The following is a 22,930-nucleotide window of genomic DNA, read 5'->3' as shown; positions in this document are numbered from 1 at the left end:
GACAAAGGTAAAAACTCAGGGAGGGAGTGAAGTGCTGCTTTTATTGGGAAGTTTATGCAACAAGAATTGCAACCCCAGCTGAGAACTTCTCCTTTGAACAGCTCACAGGACGTAGAGAGTTCCCTCACACACAGCATCAGCTGCTCAGCTGTGAACAGGACAAGCTCTCAAGGTTTCTCTCAGCTCTCAATTCAGAGAACTGTTCCTGTTGAACTGCAGGGCTGACATCCAGCATGAAGACAGATAAGGCATTTTAATTATTAGAAGATAAAACTCTTATTCACAGGGTTAAACCCCTCAGCTAAAATACTTAGGCAGCTATTGCTCATCTGCATTGTAGATGATGATTTCCTTCACCAGAATAACAACCTCTGCAGGGCAGGAAGATGGAGAGAAATGATTGATCCCCATCCAGTATTTACTGAGTAAATAAAAGCAACAGCAGCACCACAGGACCAAGCAGCTGCTTCTGCTCTGCTAACCATGGGTGACAGCACCTTGTGTCCCAGCTCAGGTTCTCACCAAGACCTAAAATCCAGCTCTGCTGTGGGCCTTTGGGAGGAAAACCAAACCTGTAATCCAAGCATGAGTGCAGAAGGTAACGGTGCCTGGCTGCAGACAGCAAGAAGCTCAGTTTTGGAGGAGCCCTAAACATCAAACCCCTCCTCCATTTCTGGAGGAGGGTGAACACAGACAGCAAGGAGGCCAAACTAGAAACTGGATTCTGCAGTTTCTGTAAACACAACATTCTGACTGCTTTGCTGCACAAAGGGCTCAGGGACACAAAGGAAGAGTCAATTGGAAAGGAAAATTTTGTTCTGCCAACTGCAAGAGACCTTTTGGTGTACTTGGGGCCAAGCACTGCTCCACAGGCAGCTGAATCCGGAAACCAGGTTTTAAAGGCCCTCAGAATACCTTGGAAAGAGTCATTCAAGAGTGCAGAGCTGAACAGTTAGGACAAACTATCAAGGTGTAGATCCAAGGAGCTTCAACCTCCACCCAGCTCAGGATTCCAATGCTTGGAGCGTTGTGTCCAGATAAGCGCTGCTCTGGTGTCCACTCCTAGGGCACAGAAGTGCTGCCTGGCACCAGCATCAGAGGGGCCTCATCTCCACCCTCAGCATTCTGTGCCCCCCTTAACGTCTGTCTTCAGCACAGCATCAATGTCCTCATAAATGGTTCTGAAAGAGAAGGGAATGGGCAACTGCTCCATCACAGCTGTTCCATGGACAAAATGCACCCAGGGAATCCTGCCCAAGCTGGGGCCAGACTCTCCTCAGTGGTGCCCTGGGACAGGGGAAGTGGCACAAATTGGGACCCAGGAGGTTCCATCTGAACAGGAGGAGAAAATTCTCTGCTGTGAGGGTGACAGAACCCTGGAGCAGGCTGCCCAGAGTGGTTGTGGAATCTCCTCTGGAGAGCTTCCAGCACCCCCTGGCCATTGTGATCCTGGGCAAGCTGCTGTGGGTGCCCTGCTGGAGCAGAGGAGTTGGACTGGGTGATCGATCTCCAGAGGTCCCTTCCAACCCCACCATGCTGGGATGCTATGAACCACCCAGTCCTTAATGTTTGCCTGGCGAGGAAGCACCAAATGCAGGGTGCCCAGGCTTATCTGGGGCTGGGAAGCAACTGTCAGGCACAGGATGTGGCTGCAGGCACTGCCCCAGTTTGAAAACAAACAGATCCAGCCTGGCTGAGGTTTTTCTAGCTCACAATTTGATGGTTCCTTCAAAATGACTTTTGTGTAGCTGGTCCAATTTTGTTGCAATTTCCTGGCAGAAAGGAGACTTCTGCCAGCTGCTTAGGCTCCTCTTAGTGTCCTATCTGACTGCTTGGTCCTCTGCAGAGCCCCAGCATCCATTCTCCTTCGTAGCTGATACTTGAAATGGATTTTCTTGATTGCAGCAGAAAAATAGTTTTCAAGCTAATGATTGCTGTGAACAGGAATTGGTTTTTGTTCCCTTGCTGTGGAACTGGCAGTGCTGAAGTGTCAGCCAGCCTCCTCCCCCTGGAGCCTTACTATGTTCTATTCACCTTCTAGCCCTGGAGAGGATGTTAGTAGGTCATTTCTAGCACAGCAGCACTCCACCATGGTTACAGAGCCCATTTAGTGAACACTCCACAGGAGTTTATTCTTTAATTGGTTATGCCAGAAATATTGGAAGTAAATGTACAGACTGCAGCCACCCATTCACAGGAGCAGCCCCACTGCTCAGCTAACTCAGCCTGAAGAGCATGGAGGCTGTTTTCTCACTCAGAAAGAACAATACATTGGCTCACAGAATGGTTTGGGTTGGAAAGGACCTCCAGACATCACCCAGTCCAACCCCTCTGCATACAGCAGGAACTTCCTCCACTAGAGCAGGTTGCTCAGAGCCTTGTCCAGCCTCACCTTAAATATCTCCAGGGATGGAGCCACAACCACCTCCTTGGGCAACCTGTTGCAGTGTTTCAGCACCCTCATGGAGCAGAACTTGCTCCTAACATCTCAGAAACCTTCTTACCTTGGTTGGGAGGGAGCTTAGAGATCATCCAGTTGGAACCAGATAGTGTTTTGCACCTAAGGAAATTGTCTGTGATCTAGTTTCAGAGTTACTTACTCAGTGGGAGCCAAGGGATCAAATTCCATGATCTCGTAGTAATGAGGTGCTTGTGACTTGTTCTTGGACACAGCTGAAGAATAAAGCCAGGCAGGTAAATCCAGATGTAAGCATCAATGAGGAGCAAGGCTGCTGCATGTTACTTAAACCTCCCAGATTCTCCCCCATGCTTCTTGTTGCTTTAAATGCTAAAATGGACAGTCAGGTCCAGGAGAACCCACCAGCAGTATGAGGTTTAGTCACTGTTTGTTGCTGCTGGGCTTCAGCAGCCATGGTGTAAAGCCCTGTGGCAGTTTTAGGTTGATGCCTAAATTTATTTACATCCTGGTAATTTATCTACATCCAATCACTTTCTACTCAAGATGTGTGGAAGATTTCCTGGGCATCAGCCTAAAACTGCCACAAGCCCTGAAGGTCTAGCAGGAAAACTCCACCTCTGTGGCTCAGGTGCTGTGCAACATTCATTACCTGCTGGTGATGCTCCATTGCTTGATGCACTTTGTCCACTCTGGAGGCTGACTGGATTCAGAGGCACTGGGCTTAAGAGAGTGGCCAGCTAGAGACACCAACAAAAGCAGTGTAAGCAGATTGCTCTGTCCCCACTGCCCTGCTTCCTCTTACAGAGCTGCTGACTGACCTTCAGACTCTTCAGACTACAGCAAGTAGCTTCTAAGGGCCACAGTTCTCAGTCTAATTTGTTTCCATTCTCCACACCAAGTTCAGAAAATCTTTCAGTGTTGCCTACAGCACACCTGGGTAATTCTGTCCACACTGCACAGACTCCAAGACAGCAGCAGCCACCAGGGCTGCTCTGACTGGTGGCTTGAAAAGGGGAATGTGGGGGGGGGGCTGCTGCATAGCTTTCCTATCTCATGCTGCCTGCCACAGAACAGCACTCACATTCCAAACATCACCTCAAAGCCCCTTCCTATTCTTTGCACTCCTTCTGCAGCAGAAGCCACTGCTCCTACACTGGACTCAAGTGCTAAGGGCTTGGATTTTTGGTGGGTCTGTCTGTTTTGTTGTGTTATTTGAGATTGGAAACACAGCAGAGCAAGGAAATGGCAGCAGGAGATGATCTCAGCCTCCTTCACACAGCACCAGATCAAACAGAAATCACACAGCAAATACTTTCTGCACACTCCCCTGAGGCTGTGCTGGCCCCCAGGAAAATCTGCTGGCACACCAGTACCCGTGGTGCCAAAGAGTCAAGCTGGCCCAGCAAACAGGGAATGTCCCCTGATGTATGGACAAGGGCCACAGAAGAGATCTTTGTATCTTATTTGGACAGGAGCCAGGGTAAATCCAAACAGTTCTTATTTTGACAGCTGCCAGCAAAGGAGGATTGTTGTGGCCAGGAGGGTTACTCACATTGCTGTAGGTGTGCCCAGCTGGGGTGCTGACACTGCTGTTCTGTGCCTCAGCTGCAAACCTAGGAGAGAGCAAAGCATGGTAGGGAAATGAGAAGCTGCCCAAACTCCACATGAGTTTTTGCTGCTCTGTCTCTACTTTGTGTCTTAAGTGAGGGCAGGAGGGCCAGGGAACAACCAGAACACTTCTCCTCTCTTAACCTCTTTTTCCTGAGCTCTGCAGCTCCTCTGTTTCTCCCTTTCACAGCAGCACTGGCACCACTCAAGCAGAAAGTGATTTAGAAACCCAGGCTACATTCTGAGCTAAATTTGTGCCCAAGGCTAAGCTGGGCTGCACTGTTTGGAAGCAGTTAGGCCCTGTCTAGCACACAGCTCACCCTTCACTTGTGGGTTGATGTGTAAGAAAAGTGAAATCTGTGTTGTCAGAGCCTTCTAGGAACTCATTAAGTGAATCTCAGAGTCCTAACCCCTCTGGAGATCTGTTACCACTCTTTGATCAGAGAGCACTCACATGAATGGCTGAGCTTTGGCAGCAGTTGCTGAATCTAGCTGGGGGTACATTGATGGATGGTGCCTGGCTTGATCTTCAGGCTGTGCAGATGTGCCATCTGAAATGCAAAGAGATAATTGATGGCCACTTAAACACCATCAAGCAAATGGTAGTTACTTGTACCAGGGACACTGGAAGGGGAAAGTTTTGTTTGGAAGGCACATCAAGAAGCTGAAACAAACTGCTATTTAGCACAGGGAAGGCAACGGTTTAATAACTCTGAGAAGGTTTTAGATGCAAAAGATTTATCTCCTGCAAATGTCAGGGCAGCAGCAGCAGTGCTGGACGTGGCAGAAACCTCTCAAGCCTCCTCTCAGTGGTTCTAAAAGGTTAACGTGGACTGGCAGCCCTCTGTTGCTGGGGAGACAACCAGACCTCAGCACACAGACTGCCCTACAGTGGGTCAAGGAAGGGCAAGCAGCAGCTCAGGACACCAAAGTCAGGAGCATTACTCACTGCTCAATCTAGAATGGCTTGGGTTGGAAAAGGGCAGTGGTTTGAAACTGGAGCAGGGCAGGTTTAGGTTGGACATCAGGAGGAAGCTCTGCACAATGAGAGTAGTGAAATACTGGAACAGGCTGCCCAGGGATGTGGTTGAGGCCCCATCCCTGGAGACATGCAAGATCAGACTTGATGTGGCCCTGGGCAGCCTGCTCTAGTTGGATGTGTCCCTGCTGACTGCAGAGGGCTAGACAAGATGATCTCTGAGGGTCCCTTCCAAGCTAACTGCCATCTGTGAATAAAGAGCATCCTGATTTTCTTTCTTAGAAGGGACTTGGTGGCTCCACCAAGCTCTTGTTGGCTTGCTATAGGAAACTGCAAAGGAAATGTGTGTCCATCACTTACTGAGGCCTGAAGGAGCCACTGCAGAGTCTGTTGGCACCAGTGCTGATGCAGGTGATGGAGGCTCCATGGAGAGGTCAAGCAGATCACTTGAGGGAGCAGATGGCTGCTTCCTGTACAGCTTAAATGTGAAAAGGAATGAAGATGTTTGGGGGGTTCTTTGGTGTTGCTTTGTCTGTGTTTCAGCAGGAACTTGTGCAGCTCTAAACAAATTGCTCTTTTCACAGAGGATAAACTCTAAAAATAACAATATTTCAAAGTGGCAGGGATGAGAGGAGGCTTTTTCCTGTGTGAAAGACAACCAATGAAACACAAAATGCCTCCCAGGAAAGATCAGCTTCAGCAAGCTGCTATTTCAGAACGCTAAGGAAAGCAACAGTGAAGTAGATTCAGTTTTGCAGAGCAGCCCTGGGCTTGTTCAGATACAGGTTTGACATAGGTCCTGTGCAATTAATTAACCTCATGATACTCATCTGTGTTGCTAAGATCTGAGACTGTTTTGTTGGTGGTGGTGGTGGTGGGTTTTTTCAGTCTTATTTTGGCTAGGAAAAGTTGAAAATCAGAACCAAGTTTCCAAGCCACAGTAAAGGGATCCCTTTGTTCCTCCTGTGGATGTGCCAGAATGGAGAATGCAGCCAGCCCAAGGCTGGAACAAAACCACATGCTTGAGTCAGATGGGCTGGGTAGGCAGATGAAAAACAAAGAAATGATGATGGATTTTGAATCTGGAGACTGCTGCCTAATATAAAACCAACACAGACTGCACTGTTTGGGCCACAACTAACCCAGCAGTGCGTCCATCAAGCAGAACCATCCACCTCCAGGAGCAGAATGTGGCTCTGCAAGGCAAAGCAGCTCATCCTCCACTTTTTTTCCCTATTCCTTGTCAGCTGTATTTCAGCATTCCCAAGGCAGCCATTTCCATCCTGAGTCCTCGATGACTACACAGTTATGGCTTAGCAGAAGCTGGAACATGTGCAGAGCCACTCTGGGCAATATAATTAACAACCATAATGATCAATGAATAAAAGGGAGTCGTTAAAGGTTTGCCACAAGCCATCATTCAGCGTTCAGGGAAAGCTTTGACTCAGACAAAGGCATCAGGAAGGGAGCTCTGATAGCGTGCTGGTATTGAGTGCTTAGCAGAGAACAAAGGGGAAGAGAGTTGTGGTTCCTCATTTTGTGGGTGGCAAACAGCTGCAGAGGTACTAAAGCAGCATTTGAATAGGTTGATCTCTCCTCCTCTCTCCTTGTTCCTGGTCAAGCTTCCACCAGGTTCGACTCCATTTGCTACTTCAGTTACAGGAAATTTGGCAAGGTGAGGAGGTAGAAAAATTGCTCAGAGCAGCACCAGTTGGCTGCGTCCTGTGCCTCTCAGCTGGAGGATTGACTTCTGAGCACAGCAGCAGTGGGGCTGGCAGCCCTGGAGCTGCCCTCTGCAGCCCTCCCCACTCACCTGGGAGCGCTCCTGCTGGATCCTTTGGTTCTCCAGGAAGCGAACTCTGTTCCGAGAGAACCTGGGGAGGTCAGGCAGAGGGTCACTGTCACACTGCTGGGAGCTCACTGCTGGCAACAGGCAGCTAGCTAGCACCAAAAGGTGCCACCGAGTGACTCCAGAGCTGCCAAACAATCCCCATGGGTGCTGCTCTCCAGGGCAGTGTCCTCTGGTCACCAGTGCCACCAGCGTGCTGCTCTTGGGCTCCCTTCTGGACACAGCACATCTCCCTCTTCCAAACCAAACCCAAGGCACAGCTGATTAAATCTGCCTCTGTTCATGCCTGACAGGTCACTATGAACAAGCACTGTGCCAGACCTAGCTCCTTCTCACCAGAACACTCTCCCAGCTGACTCCCTGTCCCCAGAGGTTCCCCCCTGCCCCCCACCAGCCTGTTCTGGTGCAGCCCTCTCCTTACTTCAGGCAGTTCCAATAATTCTCTGAAAATAAGGAAACAAACAAAAACACAAACGACCCCCCCAACAATCATTAGCTGCTAAGAGTCCCAAAAGTGCTACAGGGGGTCCAAAGGGGTTCAACATCCCTAAGGTCAAAGCATTTCAGAAGAGCCCAAAGTGGCAGGGTCGTGAGCCTGTCTGCACAGCTGCACTGAGGTCCCCCGGAGTTCAGGGTCAGCATAGTGGTGAGGCCCGGGGAGCAGAGTGCATGCAGGAAGAGCAGAGCAGAGCCTCTCCAGCTGCGGCACACGAAGCATTTCCCTGCGGGACAGCAGAGCCCAAAGCTGCTGGAGCCACTAGAGGGAGGTCCTGCTGCGTGCCTGGGGCCAGCGCAGGGCACAAAGGGACCGCTCCGGATCGCGCTGGCGCTCCGCAGGAGCCAGCAGAGCAGAGGATGCAGCAGGGCTCGTCTGCAGGCAGCACACATCGTGTGAGGCAGATGCAGCCAGCTAGAAGCAGTTTGTGCTTTACACATCCCAGCGCTCAGAGGCACTTTCAAAGCACTGCAGGGAGCATCAACCAAGCACATTTTATCCACTCTGCTCAGACCCCACCTCCAATACTGCCTCCAGTTCTGGTGTCCCCAGCAGAAAGAGGACACAGAGCTGCTGGAGAGAGTCCAGATGAGGCCACAAAAGTTATCCCAGGGCTGGAGCAGCTCTGCTGTGAGGACAGGCTGAGGGAGCTAGGGGTGTTCAGCCTGGAGAAGAGAAGACTCCAGGGAGACCTTAGAGCTGCCTTCCAGTAGCTGAAGGGTCCCTAAAGGAAGGCTGCAGAGGACTTTTCCTGAGGGTGTCTAGAGACAGGACAAGGGGGAATGGTTTGAAGCTGAGGAGAGAGCAGGGTTAGACTGGATCTGAGGAAGAAGTTCTTCAGGAGGAGGGTGGTGAAACTCTGGAACAGGCTGCCCAGGGAGGCTTTGGCTGCCTCCTCCCTGGAGGTGCTCAAGGCTAGGCTGGATGAGGCTTTGAGCAGCTGAGCCTAGTTGACCTCCCACAGCAGGGAGGTTGGAGCAGATAGTCTCTAAAGGTCCCTTCCAAGCTAAGCCATTCCATGAAGCTATGGGGTACCAAGTGTGAACAGAGAGGCCTTGTACTCACCTTTCATGTCCCAGGAGAACATTGTTCAGATCTTCATTGACCTGAATTAACTCCACTATCACATCTTCATTTTCCACAGACACCAGCAGCTCCATGATCCTCTCCTGCATCATCCGACAGGTTTTATACAGCTTCTGACCAAGGCAAGGGAAGGGGAAAAAAGCAAACCCAACCTTAGCTGTGGTGTCTCAGTTTGTCATTCTGGAGAGAGGTAAGACACTGGAGCACTGCAGGCTCACAGGGACCATTCCTCCACTTCCACAAAGCACACACATAGCAAACATTGCAAATGGCATCATTTTCATGGCTTTGATCTCAGGAGAGGCAGGCTCACAGCTCCTGTCCTCACAGCCTGCACTCCTGCCCAGTCCTCCCTCAGCCACCTCCACTGCTAAAAACCATCTCTGCCTCCAGAGTCTAAATTACAGCTTGCAAAGTAAAGAAGCCCCCTCTGGGGTGATGCAGAGCTTGATTTGATTTGATCCTGTTTGAGGCTGATTAAACCCAGCAGGAGATCTCAGACGGATGTGGTGCTGCTCAGGGTCTGCCTGCAGAAAGGACAACAGCAGACTCCAGGACACAAGTGCTCTGTGACATCTCCAACTCCAACCACTCCTCCCTGTGGGGGAAGTTTAGATGCCCTCAAAGTGTGCCCTGAGTGACACAAGCCCTGCAGGATATGCTGACAGGAGAGCTGGGAGAGTTCACTGAGCAGAACTTTGCATCCTTACCAGCTGGAATGGAAGGGAGTTGATTTATATTCCTCTCCACTGCAGATTTTGCATGTTTAAAGAAACAAATTCTTTAGCAACAGGAACTTCAACTCAGCCAACATTTTTTTCTCCCCCCCCAGAGTGCATTTGCAAAGGCTGGCTGGCTCAGCTTAAGGGAAGGGAAAGAAAGGAGGGGATGACTCTGTTTGCACATTGCTATTCAGAAACTGGTCTGGTATTGTTTCCAGGGTGATTTGCTTTGTCCTCACAAAGCTTCCATTTCAGGTAAACAAACAAGGAAGAAGGAATTCTGCACCCCTTTGCAAGGTATGTATAAGGGTTAGAGAGTGCTGCACCTTTCAGGGCTGTATCATCCCACTCCAGGACAGAACAGGCACAAATCTGCTTAGTTTCATGTCAGTCATTGAATTTAAATTCCCTCCAGCCCCACACTTCACTACCTGATGTGCATTTAAAACTGTGCATTTCCTCTGACTCCTTCACCCAGCCACCTCAGCTGCCCTGTGAGGATCCAGAGCCAGCACAGAAGAAGGAGATGCAGACCCTCAGCTGGAGCAGGGCTCAGGCAGAATTTGCTCCTGCACACAACCAGCTACATGCTCTCTGAAGCTGGAGGATTCCCTGCTGCAGCAGCTGCTGTGACAACCTGCAGTGATTGCAGAGAATTTGGGCTCATTTTTATCAACTGATTATCTGGACCCAAATTCCTGCTGCTGCCCAGGGAGGTGGTGGAGTTCCCATCCCTGGAGGTGTTCAAGAAACGTGTGGCCACTTGGGGCCATGGTAGTGTTGGGTTCCTGGTCAGACTGGATGATCTCAGAGGGCTTTTCCAGCCCAACAATCTGTGGTTCTGTGAGAACAAGGATGCCTGTTCACTCTCCAGTACAAAGCTGGTTCCTTTTCTTGGCTGATGCTAAGTTTGAGCTGTTCCCTAAGTACTGTTGCCGGTCAGCAGAGTATTTCAAGTGAGATCTGCTGGCTCAAGCCTTGGCCAAAGCAGGGTGGAGAAAGGGAGGAGCTTGGCCACTAATGAAGCTACACAACTGAAACCATCTTGCACTGGTAAAATTCACCCTGTTACTGCTCTTATGGAGAGACTCCAGATAATCAGGACTGAAACTGATGTCTCAAAGCCTGGGCAAGCAGCTCTTTTTAAAGGACTTTGTTTTCTGCCAACAAAAGCCTCTTCCAAGGGTTCCAGGAGGAAGAGGCACAAACAAAAGGAAGCATTAAGCTCTGTTAAAGGAACAGGCAGCTCCATGCTTTGCACCCCTACAGGGGAGAAGAACAGAAAGAGCAGCACTAAAGGGAGTGTGGAAGGAAGGAGTTTTCAGCCACTCTCCCACAAATGGGAGCTCCACACCCTGTCCTGAAACTCCTGCCAACAGTTTTATTACTGGGAGTGTCAGGGGCAGTCCACTGGAGTACTGTGGGCACCCAGGTGCAGCAGGAGATAGGGAGCGAGGGACACACTTCTGGTTTGCAGCCAGCAACACTTCCCTTGTCGTGGGCTGGACAGAGGTGGCCAAGCATTCTCCTGCCTGGGCTGTCTTTCACTGGCTTATGAAATCAAGGCCAGATTACACCTTGGCCACCTCCCTGATGGCAGCAGCACCACAGAAGTGCTGTGCACAGGACAGTCACTGATGAGCTCTTAGATGTCTACTGCTGAAACAAGCTGTGAGAGACATCCACTGAAACCCCAAACCCTGCATTTCTCGTTTCTAGACCAGAAAATGCAGCAGGGGCAAGTGGAAGAAGGGACATCAGAGAAAGGAAGCCAGCTGCATGCTCTCTGTCACACTCAGCTGGCCCAGTGCAATCCAGTCCCTGCAGGCTGTGCTTTAAGGGCACGTGTTCATCTCCAGCACTGCGAGCTCCCACTCTCTGAGGTCACTCACAAAGAAGCAACGCTTCACGTTCTTCACTGGCCTTCAGTCTGCCTTGGAGGTACTGGCAGCAATCAAGAGAGCAGTGGGAAGTGCAGGAGGGATGTGAGGGAGGGGCTGTGTGATCAGCTGTGCTCCCACAAGGCAGCTGTGCTCAGCTGGAATGTTCTCGGGGCTGTCTGACACAACGTGCTCCACAGACAACGCTCCATTAGCAAATTCCTGTGCCCTTGGAATTCCCTAGAGCTCCCATTTGCATGGTAAGCTGTTTCATCCCTTCCTGACTCTGGAGATGTCAGGGCAAGGTGAAGGAAGCAAGCAAAAGCTGAGCAAAGCCAGCAATGGGAGCCTGTTGTTGGGCTCCCTTTGGCAGTTTGAAGCCAAATGTTCAAAGGAGAGGCTGCAACCTGTGTTCAGATCAGCTGTGAGCAGAGCCACGCAGCCTGCCAAGCAGTTCTCACATACCTGTAGCAGATTCATGTCATCTGGGTTCTCAGAGCCAGGAGCATTGTCTCTCAGGATGGAGGACATGACTCTCACGTTCATTCTGGCCATGTCCAGCTCACTGTTCAGCTTCCCAATCTGTGAGGTCAACAGGACACAGTTCTGGGTAGGTGAATGCAGTGAGCAGAGTCATTCCCACCTCTCACAGAGATTTCCTTCCTTAGGAGGTACACCCAGGGCCTAAAGAGCATTCTTTGGCTCTGGTGATATGCCATGAAAATGAAGGAATTAGCTCAGCTTGCACACGAGCAGCCAAACCAAGATGCAAGGCTGACGGCTCCACCCATCCTCCTCACAGTTCACTCCTCTCTTCCTGTCACGCTCTTTAGTCCCCCACAGGCCCAATGGATGTGAACTGTCCTTTCCCTCCTGTTTTAGGATCATCTCCTCACACCTTTGGCTTTCTCACTTATCTCTGAAGTACCTTTTATCCACTTTCACAACCAGGTAAGACACCCTCAGACAGCCTCATGCTTGAGGAAGTGACTTCACTCTCTGCTCAGGGTACAGCCTGGCATTCACGGAGCTCACTCCCGCCTGCTTTGCTGTGGCACACCACCACAGAACACATCTCCAGGAGAAGGAATCTAAAAGCCATGAATGCAGAGCTCTGCCACTTGACCTGATGGTCCCTTCCAGGGGTTGGTGCTGAAATCCCACATTAAGAGCACATTCCAGCAGGACCCACCCTCCCCTAACCCTGTGGCACTGCACCTGCTCAGGAGTCAACAGTAAGGTTGGGCCTGCAGGGAGAGGCAGGAAAGAACGTTTGGCAGGACTGGCAGAAGGTGCTGATGGCTTTGTAGAAGGCCGAGCTGGAGTCTGTGGAAAGAAAAAGAGCAGAGCTTGGGTTGAACAGAAGAACTGAGGCAGGCAGCAAAACATCTCTGCCAGACTGGAGAGCTGAGCATCAGTGCTTCCGGGGAAGGTGATGAGTGAGGTTTATTCACAGGAATAAATCCAATGGCTGCTCTGTAATGAAACAAGGCTTGAAATTCAGGCATCTTTTAAATGGGTTTGCAGGTTAATAAAGTGGAAATAGCTAAGAACAAGGCTGAGCTCTTCAGCCAGCTGACAGCCCAGAGGCCTTTCCAAAGTGCCACTGCAATTTCACAGTGAGGAATAGCTCAGAATGTGAAAGCAGTGGAAAGGTTGGAGGGTCTCTGCCAAAGAGGAATGACCAAAGCCTTCTGGACTGAGAAGCTGAAGCACTTCATCTGCAGACAGCTTCACTTACACTGCATTTGAACTGTCTGCCACAAAAGACAATCCCAAACCTAGCCTACACACTTCAAGTCCTTCACTTCCTAGAGACTGAGGTACAAATTGTCTTCAGGACTGCTGCTGCGGAGGTTTGCCACTGATTTGAGTTGGCAGATACTTGTGGTAGAGAGAATAATCTCTGCTGTACTTGCTTAAGGAAAAAGATTGCCTGTTGAGAGCATTCTTCACAGCTTGCTCAATCAACCTTTAAACACACAAAGCTCTTGTGCACTCCACTATCCAATCATCAAATCAAAACACAGGATAAATCTGAATCATTCCCTGTCTGCACTGATTATAGGCATCTAATTCCATAATTGCAAGGTTCCACCCAGGGAAGGATGGCTTTCACACTTCTAGAAGTCTAACAGAAGAAAATAATCTGGAAAGAATGGGTTTCAAACACAGCTGCTGTCCGTGCTCAAGCCAGATGTGTGTTTCACGTCCTGGTGCTGCACATTGCCACCTGTGGCACATGCTGAAAGAGCATCCACTGTGTGCAGGCTCTGCAAGCAGCTGCAGAGACAGAGAGACAATCACCTTCTCTTAGAGATTTTTCCCTCTCTTGGTTTCATTTGAAAGCTGGATACTGCTCCTATTCTGGACAGTGTGAGCCTTCAGGAGAACCTCACCCCTGGGAACTGGGGCCTGCAGAGGCTGACAGGTTTGGAGCACTCAGCTCTCAGTCATCCTGAGGCAAGCAGCATGCCCAAACTCTTTACATACTTGGAGTCTCAAGAGAGAGGTTTCCTTTTTGAGACCATACCCGGCTGACCTGTGAGTTAATTCAACTCTGAGACAGGCCAGGATTCTTTGTTGTTATCTCAGGTGTTATAATTGGAACTGATTCCTGCTCACCTGCTTGCTCACACTCTGCCCTGGAGCACTCACATCAAAACACTCAACCTAAACACACAGAGCTCAGACAATTCACACATCCTGTCCTCATGTATCCCCACCTTAGTTGCCCCCCTGCTGGGGTCAGAGGATGGGAACTCCACTCCTTTCTTCAGCAGCTCCAGATAAACCTCTTTGACTTCGCTGACATCCACCATTCCTTGGAAACCATGGGCCCACGTCTAGTTTGGAGACAGGAGGGACAGCAACAGTCACACATGGACAGTTGGTGACTGAGACAAGTGCTTCTGAAACACATGGGCCTCAAGGCAGCTCATTCCCTCCATCCACTCCAGTTCACTCTGTCTGAAGCAGCATGGACCACAAAATCTCCAAGGTTACCTCTCACCCTGCTGGCTAAGTGGAGCCACCAGGGAGCAGATACAGACTGGGGAGGGAATACAAAAGGTGGAGGTTGACACTGTCCCAATTCCCTCCCTTTGTCTCCAGCCAAGAACAAAGCCTGCTTCAGGGAGAGGCTCCCATGAGTGCAGCTGTGCAGAAGGGGCTGCAGCAGTAGCTTAGGTTACCCAGGGAGGTGGTGAGGCCACTGACTCTGGAGGGGTGCAAGGAATCTGTGGCCATGGCACTCAGGGACATAGTTCAATGGCCATGGTGGGGTTGGGCTGATCTTTGGAGTGGATGACCTCAGAGGGTTTTTCCAACCCAAACCATTCTCTGGTTACATGCTTGCCATGCAGCAGACACACAGACACTTACAGTTTCCTCTAAACTTACCATGATGAAGGTCAAGATCTTCTCCTGCAGGTCAATGGGCAGATTGTATCTTGGATTCAGGAGCTTCACCAGCTTGTCTTTGCAGAAATCTTTCTTCACAGCCAAAGACTGGAATCTTGGGCCACAGTTCTCCATGCACATCTCAACCAGCTGCACACACAAAATGCTTTCGTTACACTGATAGCAGGAAGGAAAAAACCAACGACCCCCAGGCTGACTGCTTTGGTTTAATTCATTCCAAGGGGTTATGGGGCCCAAGTGGATGTGAGGAGAACATTGCCAGCTACCTCACTGCAGTGTCTGAGCAGCTTGGCACAGGGAAACAACAGCACAGACAACACAAAACCAGCTCTCAGCCAGAGCTGGGCTGTTTCAGCCAGAAGTATGATCACTTGTCTCCATGGCACAGCAGTCACTGGACACAGAGTACCTTAGCAGCATGAAATCTGTCCATAGCTTAAAACCCAACCTGCAGAGACTCAGCAATGAATGAATTCACTGCCTGGCACCTAGGCTCCCCGGTCTGCCAGAACCTGAGGAGCTCCACAAGAGAATCAGATTACTGACTGCATCCCTTCTCATCTGCCCTGGGAGAGACTAATGGAGAATCAGGGAAGGTAACAGCTCTGAGGACAACTGCTCCAAGTGTTTTAAAGGTCACATCGATTGAAACAGGAGAAGTGAGTGATGCCAATTGTCAAATTCCTTCTCATGAAAGAAGTCTGCTTCCAAAGGTCTGCTTGGAGTGCTCTGAGCAGGCTCCCTGCAAGCACCACCTCTGCCCTGTCACACACAGCAGGAAGTGATAATGAGGTTAAGACTTCTCCCTTGTATGCAATCAGCCACCTCCATGCAGTCCCCCTTTGACAGGACAGAGGCCAAAACCTGTTATTAGAATCATAAAATCAATAAGGTTGGAAAAGACCTCAAAGATCATCAAGTCCAACCCCCCAGGCAGCTGAAAGCAGACCAGTGCAAGCCTTGAGAGGAAAATGTTGTCAGTCAGAGTATGAGCAGAGTCAGGAATGGAACTCATCTTGCCAGGCTCAGATGTGGAAATCAACCACAGCACTATGGGTGGTGGAACAGTGGAACAGGTTGCCCAGGGAGGTGGTTGAGGCCCCATCCCTAGAGATATCCAAGGACAGGTTGGACAGTGCAACGTGATCTAGCTGAGGATGTCCCTGCTGACTGCAGGGGGGTTGGACTGGATGAGCTTTGGAGGTCCCTTCCAACCCAGAGCATTCTGTTGAGTCGATGATTCCCCATGTGAAGGCAATCACTCACTCTTGTGCTTTTTGCTCTTCATCTATTTCTTTACTTTCCCTCCCAGCTTAAGAGGGCAGACAGGAAGGTGAAAAGCAAGAGGAGAAATTGACAAGAGCTTGCAAGATTTGGTGGGTTTCAAGTCGCAGCTTGCCTTGACTCCTGCAACAGGATACTCTGTCAGAGGAATGCACATATTTGAAGGGATGCTACGGGCATCTTGCTGAAGTAGGTTACATTTCCTATTCAGAGCAGACTCTATTTGACTAGGCTGAAATTATTTCTGAAACTTCTTTTCTACCCTCAGGACCTGGGGATTTTTCAGCAGGATCAAGAACTTTATGGCAGAACAGGTTTCAGACCAGAAGAAAAATCTATTGCTGAAGCAAACCCAGGGCAGAACAAAGAGCCACTGGCAGAGTGCTGTGCAAAAAAGAAACCCCACTAAGGGAGAGATAATTACCAAAACTCTTGGCTGGAATCATCACTTTTCATTTGGAAGTGTAGATGAAACACATGCTAATGGGCCAAGCCATTTGCCTCTGCAGGACTTCAAAGATGGTCTCTGAGAAGCATTTGCAGCCCAGTGCATGGGAAATTTGGGGTGCTGCTCCCTCATATGAATTCCCTGCTTAAGGGGCTGAGCATTTCCCCTCTGAATGAAAGTCCTGGACTCATGGGCTGGGTCCTCCACTCCATAACACCAGGGCAGCCCACTCAGAGTGCAACTAAGCTGGTGTAAGAAAAAGAACTGGACTCTATTTTTAACTGGATCGTTCATGAGTGAGCTCCTTTGCTGAGAGCTGATGTGTGATGGGTTAACACCCATCCTGCAGGCAGGGGGGGGAGGGCTTGTGAGAGCACTGCCCTCCCTGCAGGGGGGGTTCCCCCTGGGAAACTAAATGAGTCTGTTCCACTCCCCCTCCCTGCCCAGCAAGGCTATAAAAAGGAGGATACTGCAGCCATTAGGGCTCTTGGCCCCTGCCTTTGCTTGGATGAGGACCGCTGGTAGCTCCCTGCTTCACTGCCAGGTGGTCAGGCCTGATCCTTCTCCCTGCTACCTCCACACCTCTTCAAAGAGACTGGTTTTGTATTCTTATTTTTTTCTCCCATCCATCCTTGTTCCTTACCCTTGTGAACCCTACCTGTTATTGTTACCTATATATATATTGTTTAAAGAAAATTCTTTACTTCTCTCCTTCCAAGCTGACTCCAAATTATTTGTTGGTGGATCTGCTCCTTCCCTTTCTTTTTTCCTCTCTATTGGGAAGGAGGAGAGGGGAGCAGGGAAGGGATTGTCAGCCTTGCCCCCATCTGACCTCTTAAGTCCCAGTTAAGCCTCAAACCACCACATGATGGCTTCAAACTGGAAGAAGCTGGTCTGAGATTAGACACCAAGAAGAAATTCTTCCCATGAGGGTGGTGAGACACTGGAACAGGTTACCCAGAGAAGCTGTGGAGGCTCCAGGCCTGGAAGTGTTCAAAGCCAGGTTGGATGGGGTCCTGATGAACCTGGTCTAGTAGGAGGTGTCCATGCCCATGGCAAGGGGGTTGGAACTGGATGATCTTTAAGGTCCCTTCCAATCCAAACCACTTTCTGGTTCTTTGGTCTTAAATTCTGCCTACTGCTTTGTATGTAAGAGCCTGTGTGTGGTACAGGGGACACACACTCCATAAACTGCTTCTCCATGTGCTGTTTGCTTCCTAAGGTCTTTGAAGCATCTGACCCGGGCCACTGCAGTAAATGCTTGGCAGATCCAGAGAGAGGAGAGCCAAAGGCAGGGCAGATCCAGAGAGCCAACTGCGCAGACGTCTCAGAGTTCACGTCTCCAAAGTCAAACAACACAGCCCCACTTGGCTGGATTCCAGCCTGGAAGTCCTAACCATCTTCCTCCTGGTGGCACAACCAGCACTGCCAGCCTGATCTCTTGGCTTTCCCAAGGAGCCCTGCTGCAAGCCCTTGGCCTGACACAGAACTGGCTCCGTGAGCCTGCGGCAGCAGCAGGGAGCTGCAGCGGCTCTGAGTGCACCAAGCCAAGCACAGCTGGCACAGCACCCAGCTGGCACTCACCTGCCTCCAACAAGGAAGTCAACAAACTTCTGGGAGGTGGCAGGAGAAAGACACTGTTGAGACAGAGACAGAAGCAGGGCTAACATGTGCAGCCCTGCCATTTCCACACGCTGCTCTGCGTGCACTCGCTGGGAGCAAGCTCCCTAAGCGCTTTCATTCCATTAAATTCCTGAGTTTCAAGGCTGAATAAACAAAAATGGATCAAAGGCTGTTTCAAATCAGAATCAGAGAATGGCAGGGATAGGAAAGGACCTCAGGAGATCACTGAGACCAACGCCCCTGCCAAGGCAGGGTCACCTAGGGAAGGTCACACATGAACACATCCAGGAGGGTTTGGAGTATCTCCAGAGACGGAGACTCCACCACCTCTCTGGGCAGCCTGCTCCAGGGCTCTGGCACCCTTCAATTAAAGAAACCTGCTGCACACTGCCTCAGTGAGCAAATCCAGCCAGCTTCAAGGGCTCTTCCTTGGGCACAGCTGAGGCAAGAGCCCTCTCCTGCTTGAACTAAGCTGCAATGTCACCTTGGGTCTGGCTGCAGAGTGACTACCCAGACAAAGGTTGCTGAAGGGAGCACAGCCTTATCAGAACTATCCCTGGCTGTGCCAGGCACTCAGACAAGGACTCAGGTGCAGCAGGGCTGCAGGAGAGAGCCAGCAGGGCTGCTAGAGGGCCTGAATTCCTGTGGAAACCCAGCGATTCTGTTATGCAAACACAGAGAGCACACAGAAAGGTGACTCACGAGACAGGGCAGGAGGAAGCCGGGAGAGAAGTGTGGAAATGGGACGAGCTGAAGGTATGCTGAACACATTTATCTGCACCTCCAGCTTGTCAGGAGACACTTGGGCAACTGCTAAGTGACCTACAATTTGACACTATCAAGCACCTACCTTCCTTAATCACTCCTCAGCACATATTGATAGAGAGAATGATTTTGCACAACAAATACCAAGCCCATGAGTAACAGCAGTCAGTGCAATGCAGCCAAGCCTCTAGCACCCCAGGAAAGGAAATGATGAAGAAAACACTCAGGAGACAGCTTGATGGAGAGGATACAGCAAAGGGCAACAGAGATGCTGAGGGGACTGGAACATCTCTGTGAGGAGTAAAGACTGAGAGCATTGGGGATGTTTAGTCTGGAGAGGAGCAGCCTGAGGGGGATTTCATCAACGCTGATCAATACTTCGAGATTGGGTGTCAGGAGGATGGGACCAGGCTTTGTTCAGTGGTGCCCAGGGACAAGACAAGGGGTAATGGCACAAACTGGAACATCAGAAGTTTTATCTCAACATGAAGAAGAACTTCTTTAACTGAAGGGTGGCAGAGCCCTAGAGCAGGCTGCCCAGAGAGGTGAAGGAGTCTCCATCTCTGGAGACATTCCAAACCCACCTGGAGTGACCTGCCCGAGGTGACCCTACCTTGGCAGGGGGGTTGGACTGGGTGATCTCCAGAGGTCCCTTCCAAACCCTACCATTCTGTAACAGAATGGTCAAATGCAGCTTGTATGGGTCCTATCCCAACCCTCACATCTTTCCCACACAGGCGGGACCCTCACAGTGGGCCAGTCACTGGAGTCAGTAAGAACAACTTTCAAGGAGCACAAGCCTAAAAACAGCCCAAAATCCCAACAGCAAGTGCAGGAATGTGCATCAGCCAGGACCCTGGAACACCAGCAGATCATCTGCCCTGCACTGTGGCAGCACTGTGCAGACAAACAAGATGCAGAAAACACCCAGGGAGTTGTGTCAGTGCTAATTTGCATGCCAGCTTATCATTCCAGGTGTTTGCCTTCCCAGGGCCTAATTAATATCAGCAGAGCTGTACTTACAGACAGGGTGAGCCTGATCTCCTTATGGTTACAGTTTTTGGAGAGCTTTTTCTTCAATGCCTTCACTGCATCTTTGGGCCTGCGACAAGAAACCAAGGAGAAAAAGTTGGCAGTGAGGTCAGGATGGTTTTCTGGTTCAGAACTTCACCCAAGAGCTTGAGATAGGGGAGGAAATCCATCCCTCCAATTACACCCACAGAAAACCAGAGCAACTGCCCCACTGATTTCAGCAGAGCCACTTCAGCACTGAGCCAGGGCCAACAGAGCAGGGAACCAGGGTGGGCACGGCAGACCCTGTGCAGGAAGAGCAAGCTGCTCTCCTCTGCACAGCCTCCTCCAAAAGGGTATCACTTCACAATCAATTCACTGATCCAGCTTTTATTGCTGTGAAAGGGAGCACGCCAATTGCCACTTGCATTGAGAGCTGACTGCTGCCTATTTTTCATCCATGATGCAATTAAAAATAATTAAAACCCAACAACAACAACAAAAATCTTCTCCTGGGAGTGCTGTCAGGAGTAGGGGTGCCTTGGCTGCCTGCCAATCTTCTAATTGCAGGATGCTTTCAACTCATCTGAGTAATTGCCATGTAGGGATGGACAGCCCATTCCACCCCAGAGATAGTGGCACTTCTAGCCCAGTCATTTTGGTGTCTATATATACATCCCTTATCTTTTAAGTATCTCTGTAGGAGGAGGAGGGTGGAAGATGGCATCACATGTATCACATGTGGGAAACAGCTTTGCCCAATTAATATCTGTAATTGATATCTACAATTGCTAAGGCCAGCTCAGTGCTCATGGATCAACACAAACAAGTGGTTCCAAAGTCTCCTTAAAATCCAAGCTGGAGCAAAAGGCACAAACCCAATCTTTTAAAAGGAGGGGAGGGAGGGAATCCTCATTGAAAATATTTCAAAGCTAAGGAACTGAAATGAGGTTTTACCACCACTGTTTGAAAGCTTGTTGTATTTTATCTGGAAAAAAAAGAGATTTCTCTGTTTGTCTTAATTCTGTCCCACCCAGTCCATACCAGTGGAGCATTAAGTGATGGACTGGGAGCATGAGAACAGAGAAGAAACCTTTCCCTTGCAGAAAGCTGTACTGCTGCCATTCCCCTCCTGCTTCTTGCTTCTCCCACTGGAGCATCTGGAAATGCTATGGTCAGGAGCTGGATATTACATTAAAATAGCCATTTGCCTAATGAGGTACAGCAGTGCTGCTGCTCCTAGTATCCTGTTACAGGCTGTGAGCAGCAGCAGTTGCCTAGGAGGAAGTCAGGAGGAGTTCCTCTGCAAGCACAAGCTGTGCACAAGAGGAAATAGTTTACTGAAAAAGCTCTGTTGCGTAGAAGCACTACGTAAAAACTAACACCAAGGGTCAAAGTGTGCTCCTGCTCACAGCAGGGAGCTGTGAGTGACCTTCTGAGCTCCAAGAGCCACAGGTGAGAGCATGGGATCTGGAAAAAATGAAAGGAAGGAAAAGCTGATCTGGAAAAAGAAAGATACTTGTGCAGAAAGCTCTCTGGGTGGTGGTAGAACATTCACTGCTAGCAGCGAGGCCTCACCAAGTCACACTGAAGCAGATCTCATGAGAACAAATTTCCTTCTCCTCCTTTTGCAGGTGGGAAGCTCAAAGGAACAAGTGGCTGAACAAAGCTGGATGTGGTCCTTCAGTGCAAGGGGCCAGCTCTGTCCTGGGGACCCTGAGTACAGACCTTGATAGGATCCCCCCACAATGGAGCAGAACCTCCTGCTGCTGTAGGCTGGCTGAGCAACTGCAGAGTGGGGAGCTCTGACTCAGTTAAAAGAGTTTTAAACAATGCTGGGGACAAACAAATGCTCAGGGTCTATTTCCAGGCTGGGTTTTGCAGAGCACAAAGCTACTCATTTAGCCTGACAGACAGCCCAGTGGGAACCCCAAGTTATCACCTTTCTCTAGCCTGGGAAGACCTATGAGACTACATGAAGAGCTACAAGGTTGTAGTGAGGCACGGGTTGGTCTCTTCTCTCTAGGATCAGGTGACAGAAGGAGAGGAAATGCCTGAAATTGTGCCAGGGGAGGGTTAGGTTGGAAATCAGGAAAACTTTCTTTGCTGCAAGAGTGGTCAGGGACTGGCACAGGCTGCCCAGGGAGGTGGTAGAGTCCACATCCCTGAAGGTATTCCAGAAACATGTGGCCATGACACCTGGGGACATAGTTTGATGGCCATGGTGGGGTTGGGTTGCTGCTTGCACTCAATGATCTTAGAGGACTTTTCCAACCCGAACAATTCTACGATAAGACTAATCCCTAAAGTCCTGATGGCCACAGAAGAAGCTCCGAGACAGGACAAACGTCCTGCCCAGGAACCGAAGAGACCTGCTCGCTGCTGCTGCCTGCTTATGGCAACCTCACGCACGCATCCTACACCCCCTGCTCGATCGTGCCCTGCCCTCCAGCAACGCCGGTGCTGCCGCCCAGGCGGAATCCCGGCCGTGCCCATTTCCCACGGGAGGAAAAGGGGCACCTTCCCCTGACACCGGGACACTTCTGCCCCGCGCCCGGCTCGCAGCGCCCGGCCCCGCTCACCCCTCCTCGGTGGCGTTGATCACGTCGCAGATGTGCATGAACTGTCCCCACTCCTCCGTCTGCAGCGCTCCGAACGTCGCCCGCTCTGAAAGGCGAAGGGGAGCGACCGCTACAGCGGGGCTGGGAGCGCCCGAACTCTGCCGAGCCGCACCGGGCCGGGAGGAGCGCCGGCACCGTCCGGCAGCGGGGCAGGAACCGGCGCCCCCGCGGCTCCCCTGGGGCCGGGCGGGGCAGACGGGACGCGGCGCCCCCTCGTTACTCACCCACCAGGCTGCCCACGGCGGTGGCGAAAGGATCCTTCGGAGCCTTCCCGAAAGCCATGGCCGCTGCCGGCAGAGCCCTGCGGCCTCTGCGGGGCCGCCCCGCCGGCTCCGGCCGCTCCTCTCCCGCCCCGCCGGTCGCTCCCTTCCTGGGCCGGGGCGGCGCCGCCTCCAGGTGCCGTGGGGCTCGGCGCTGCCGGAGCCGGGCCGGGCGGCACCGCCCCCGCGGGCTGGGGCTCCCCGCGGCACCGGCCGGGCCGCAGCGGTTCCGTGCCCGCAGAGCGAGAGGCTGAGGTGGGGCCGGGGTCGGGCTGCTCCGGCAGCTCCGCACCCCCCGCCCTGATCCCCAGCACCCTGCTGACTCCACACCGGAGCCCCTAACCGCTTCCTGCCTTTCCTGCTCCCAGGCCGGTGTTTAACAAGAGACGGGGCCACCCCAGCTCACGGCAGGCAGAGGTCTTTCAGCCTTGAATCATAGAAGGGGTTGGGAGGGAA

At 51.0% G+C, this 22,930-nt stretch overlaps 1 protein-coding gene across 3 annotated transcripts; it reads right to left on the bottom strand.

The window, feature by feature from the left end:
• Window positions 1–20: 20 nt before the first annotated feature.
• Window positions 21–22,653, bottom strand: TOM1L1 (target of myb1 like 1 membrane trafficking protein). Of its 3 annotated transcripts, none has more exons than XM_068151007.1 (15): window positions 22,443–22,653; window positions 22,176–22,260; window positions 19,606–19,684; window positions 14,442–14,591; window positions 13,766–13,885; window positions 12,258–12,365; window positions 11,505–11,621; window positions 8,417–8,550; window positions 6,820–6,880; window positions 5,367–5,484; window positions 4,482–4,578; window positions 3,972–4,032; window positions 3,069–3,156; window positions 2,601–2,673; window positions 21–1,181 (listed from the first exon to the last, which is right to left on the bottom strand). In XM_068151007.1, the coding sequence occupies exons 2-15, from the start codon at window positions 22,211–22,213 to the stop codon at window positions 1,118–1,120; spliced, it is 1,308 nt and encodes a 435-aa protein (XP_068007108.1). In that variant the 5' UTR covers window positions 22,214–22,260; window positions 22,443–22,653; the 3' UTR covers window positions 21–1,117. The 3 variants fall into 3 exon arrangements, with proteins under 3 accessions (XP_068007108.1, XP_068007107.1, XP_068007109.1); XM_068151006.1 differs by having other exon boundaries at window positions 22,439–22,590; XM_068151008.1 differs by lacking the exon at window positions 22,176–22,260 and having other exon boundaries at window positions 22,439–22,653.
• Window positions 22,654–22,930: the final 277 nt, after the last annotated feature.

Source organism: Melanerpes formicivorus, unplaced genomic scaffold, assembly GCF_026170545.1.
Source record: "Melanerpes formicivorus ecotype bairdi unplaced genomic scaffold, bMelFor1.0.p_v2 SCAF_21, whole genome shotgun sequence".
Taxonomy (NCBI): domain Eukaryota; kingdom Metazoa; phylum Chordata; class Aves; order Piciformes; family Picidae; genus Melanerpes; species Melanerpes formicivorus.
Note: the sequence above shows the minus strand (reverse complement) of the source record. Positions and strands in the feature narration are given on the sequence as shown.

Bases quoted from the DNA above. Each gene is read 5' to 3' on its own strand.
- TOM1L1 (XM_068151006.1), bottom strand. From the start codon at position 22,496: ATGGCTTTCGGGAAGGCTCCGAAGGATCCTTTCGCCACCGCCGTGGGC. The intron at 22,261-22,438 runs GTGAGTAACGAG...TTCGCCTTTCAG, and splicing joins CGCCGTGGGCAGCCTGGTGG to AGCGGGCGACGTTCGGAGCG. The intron at 1,182-2,600 runs GTAAGTAACTCT...CTTCTCTTTCAG, and splicing joins GATCCCTTGGCTCCCACTGA to AACCATTTATGAGGACATTG.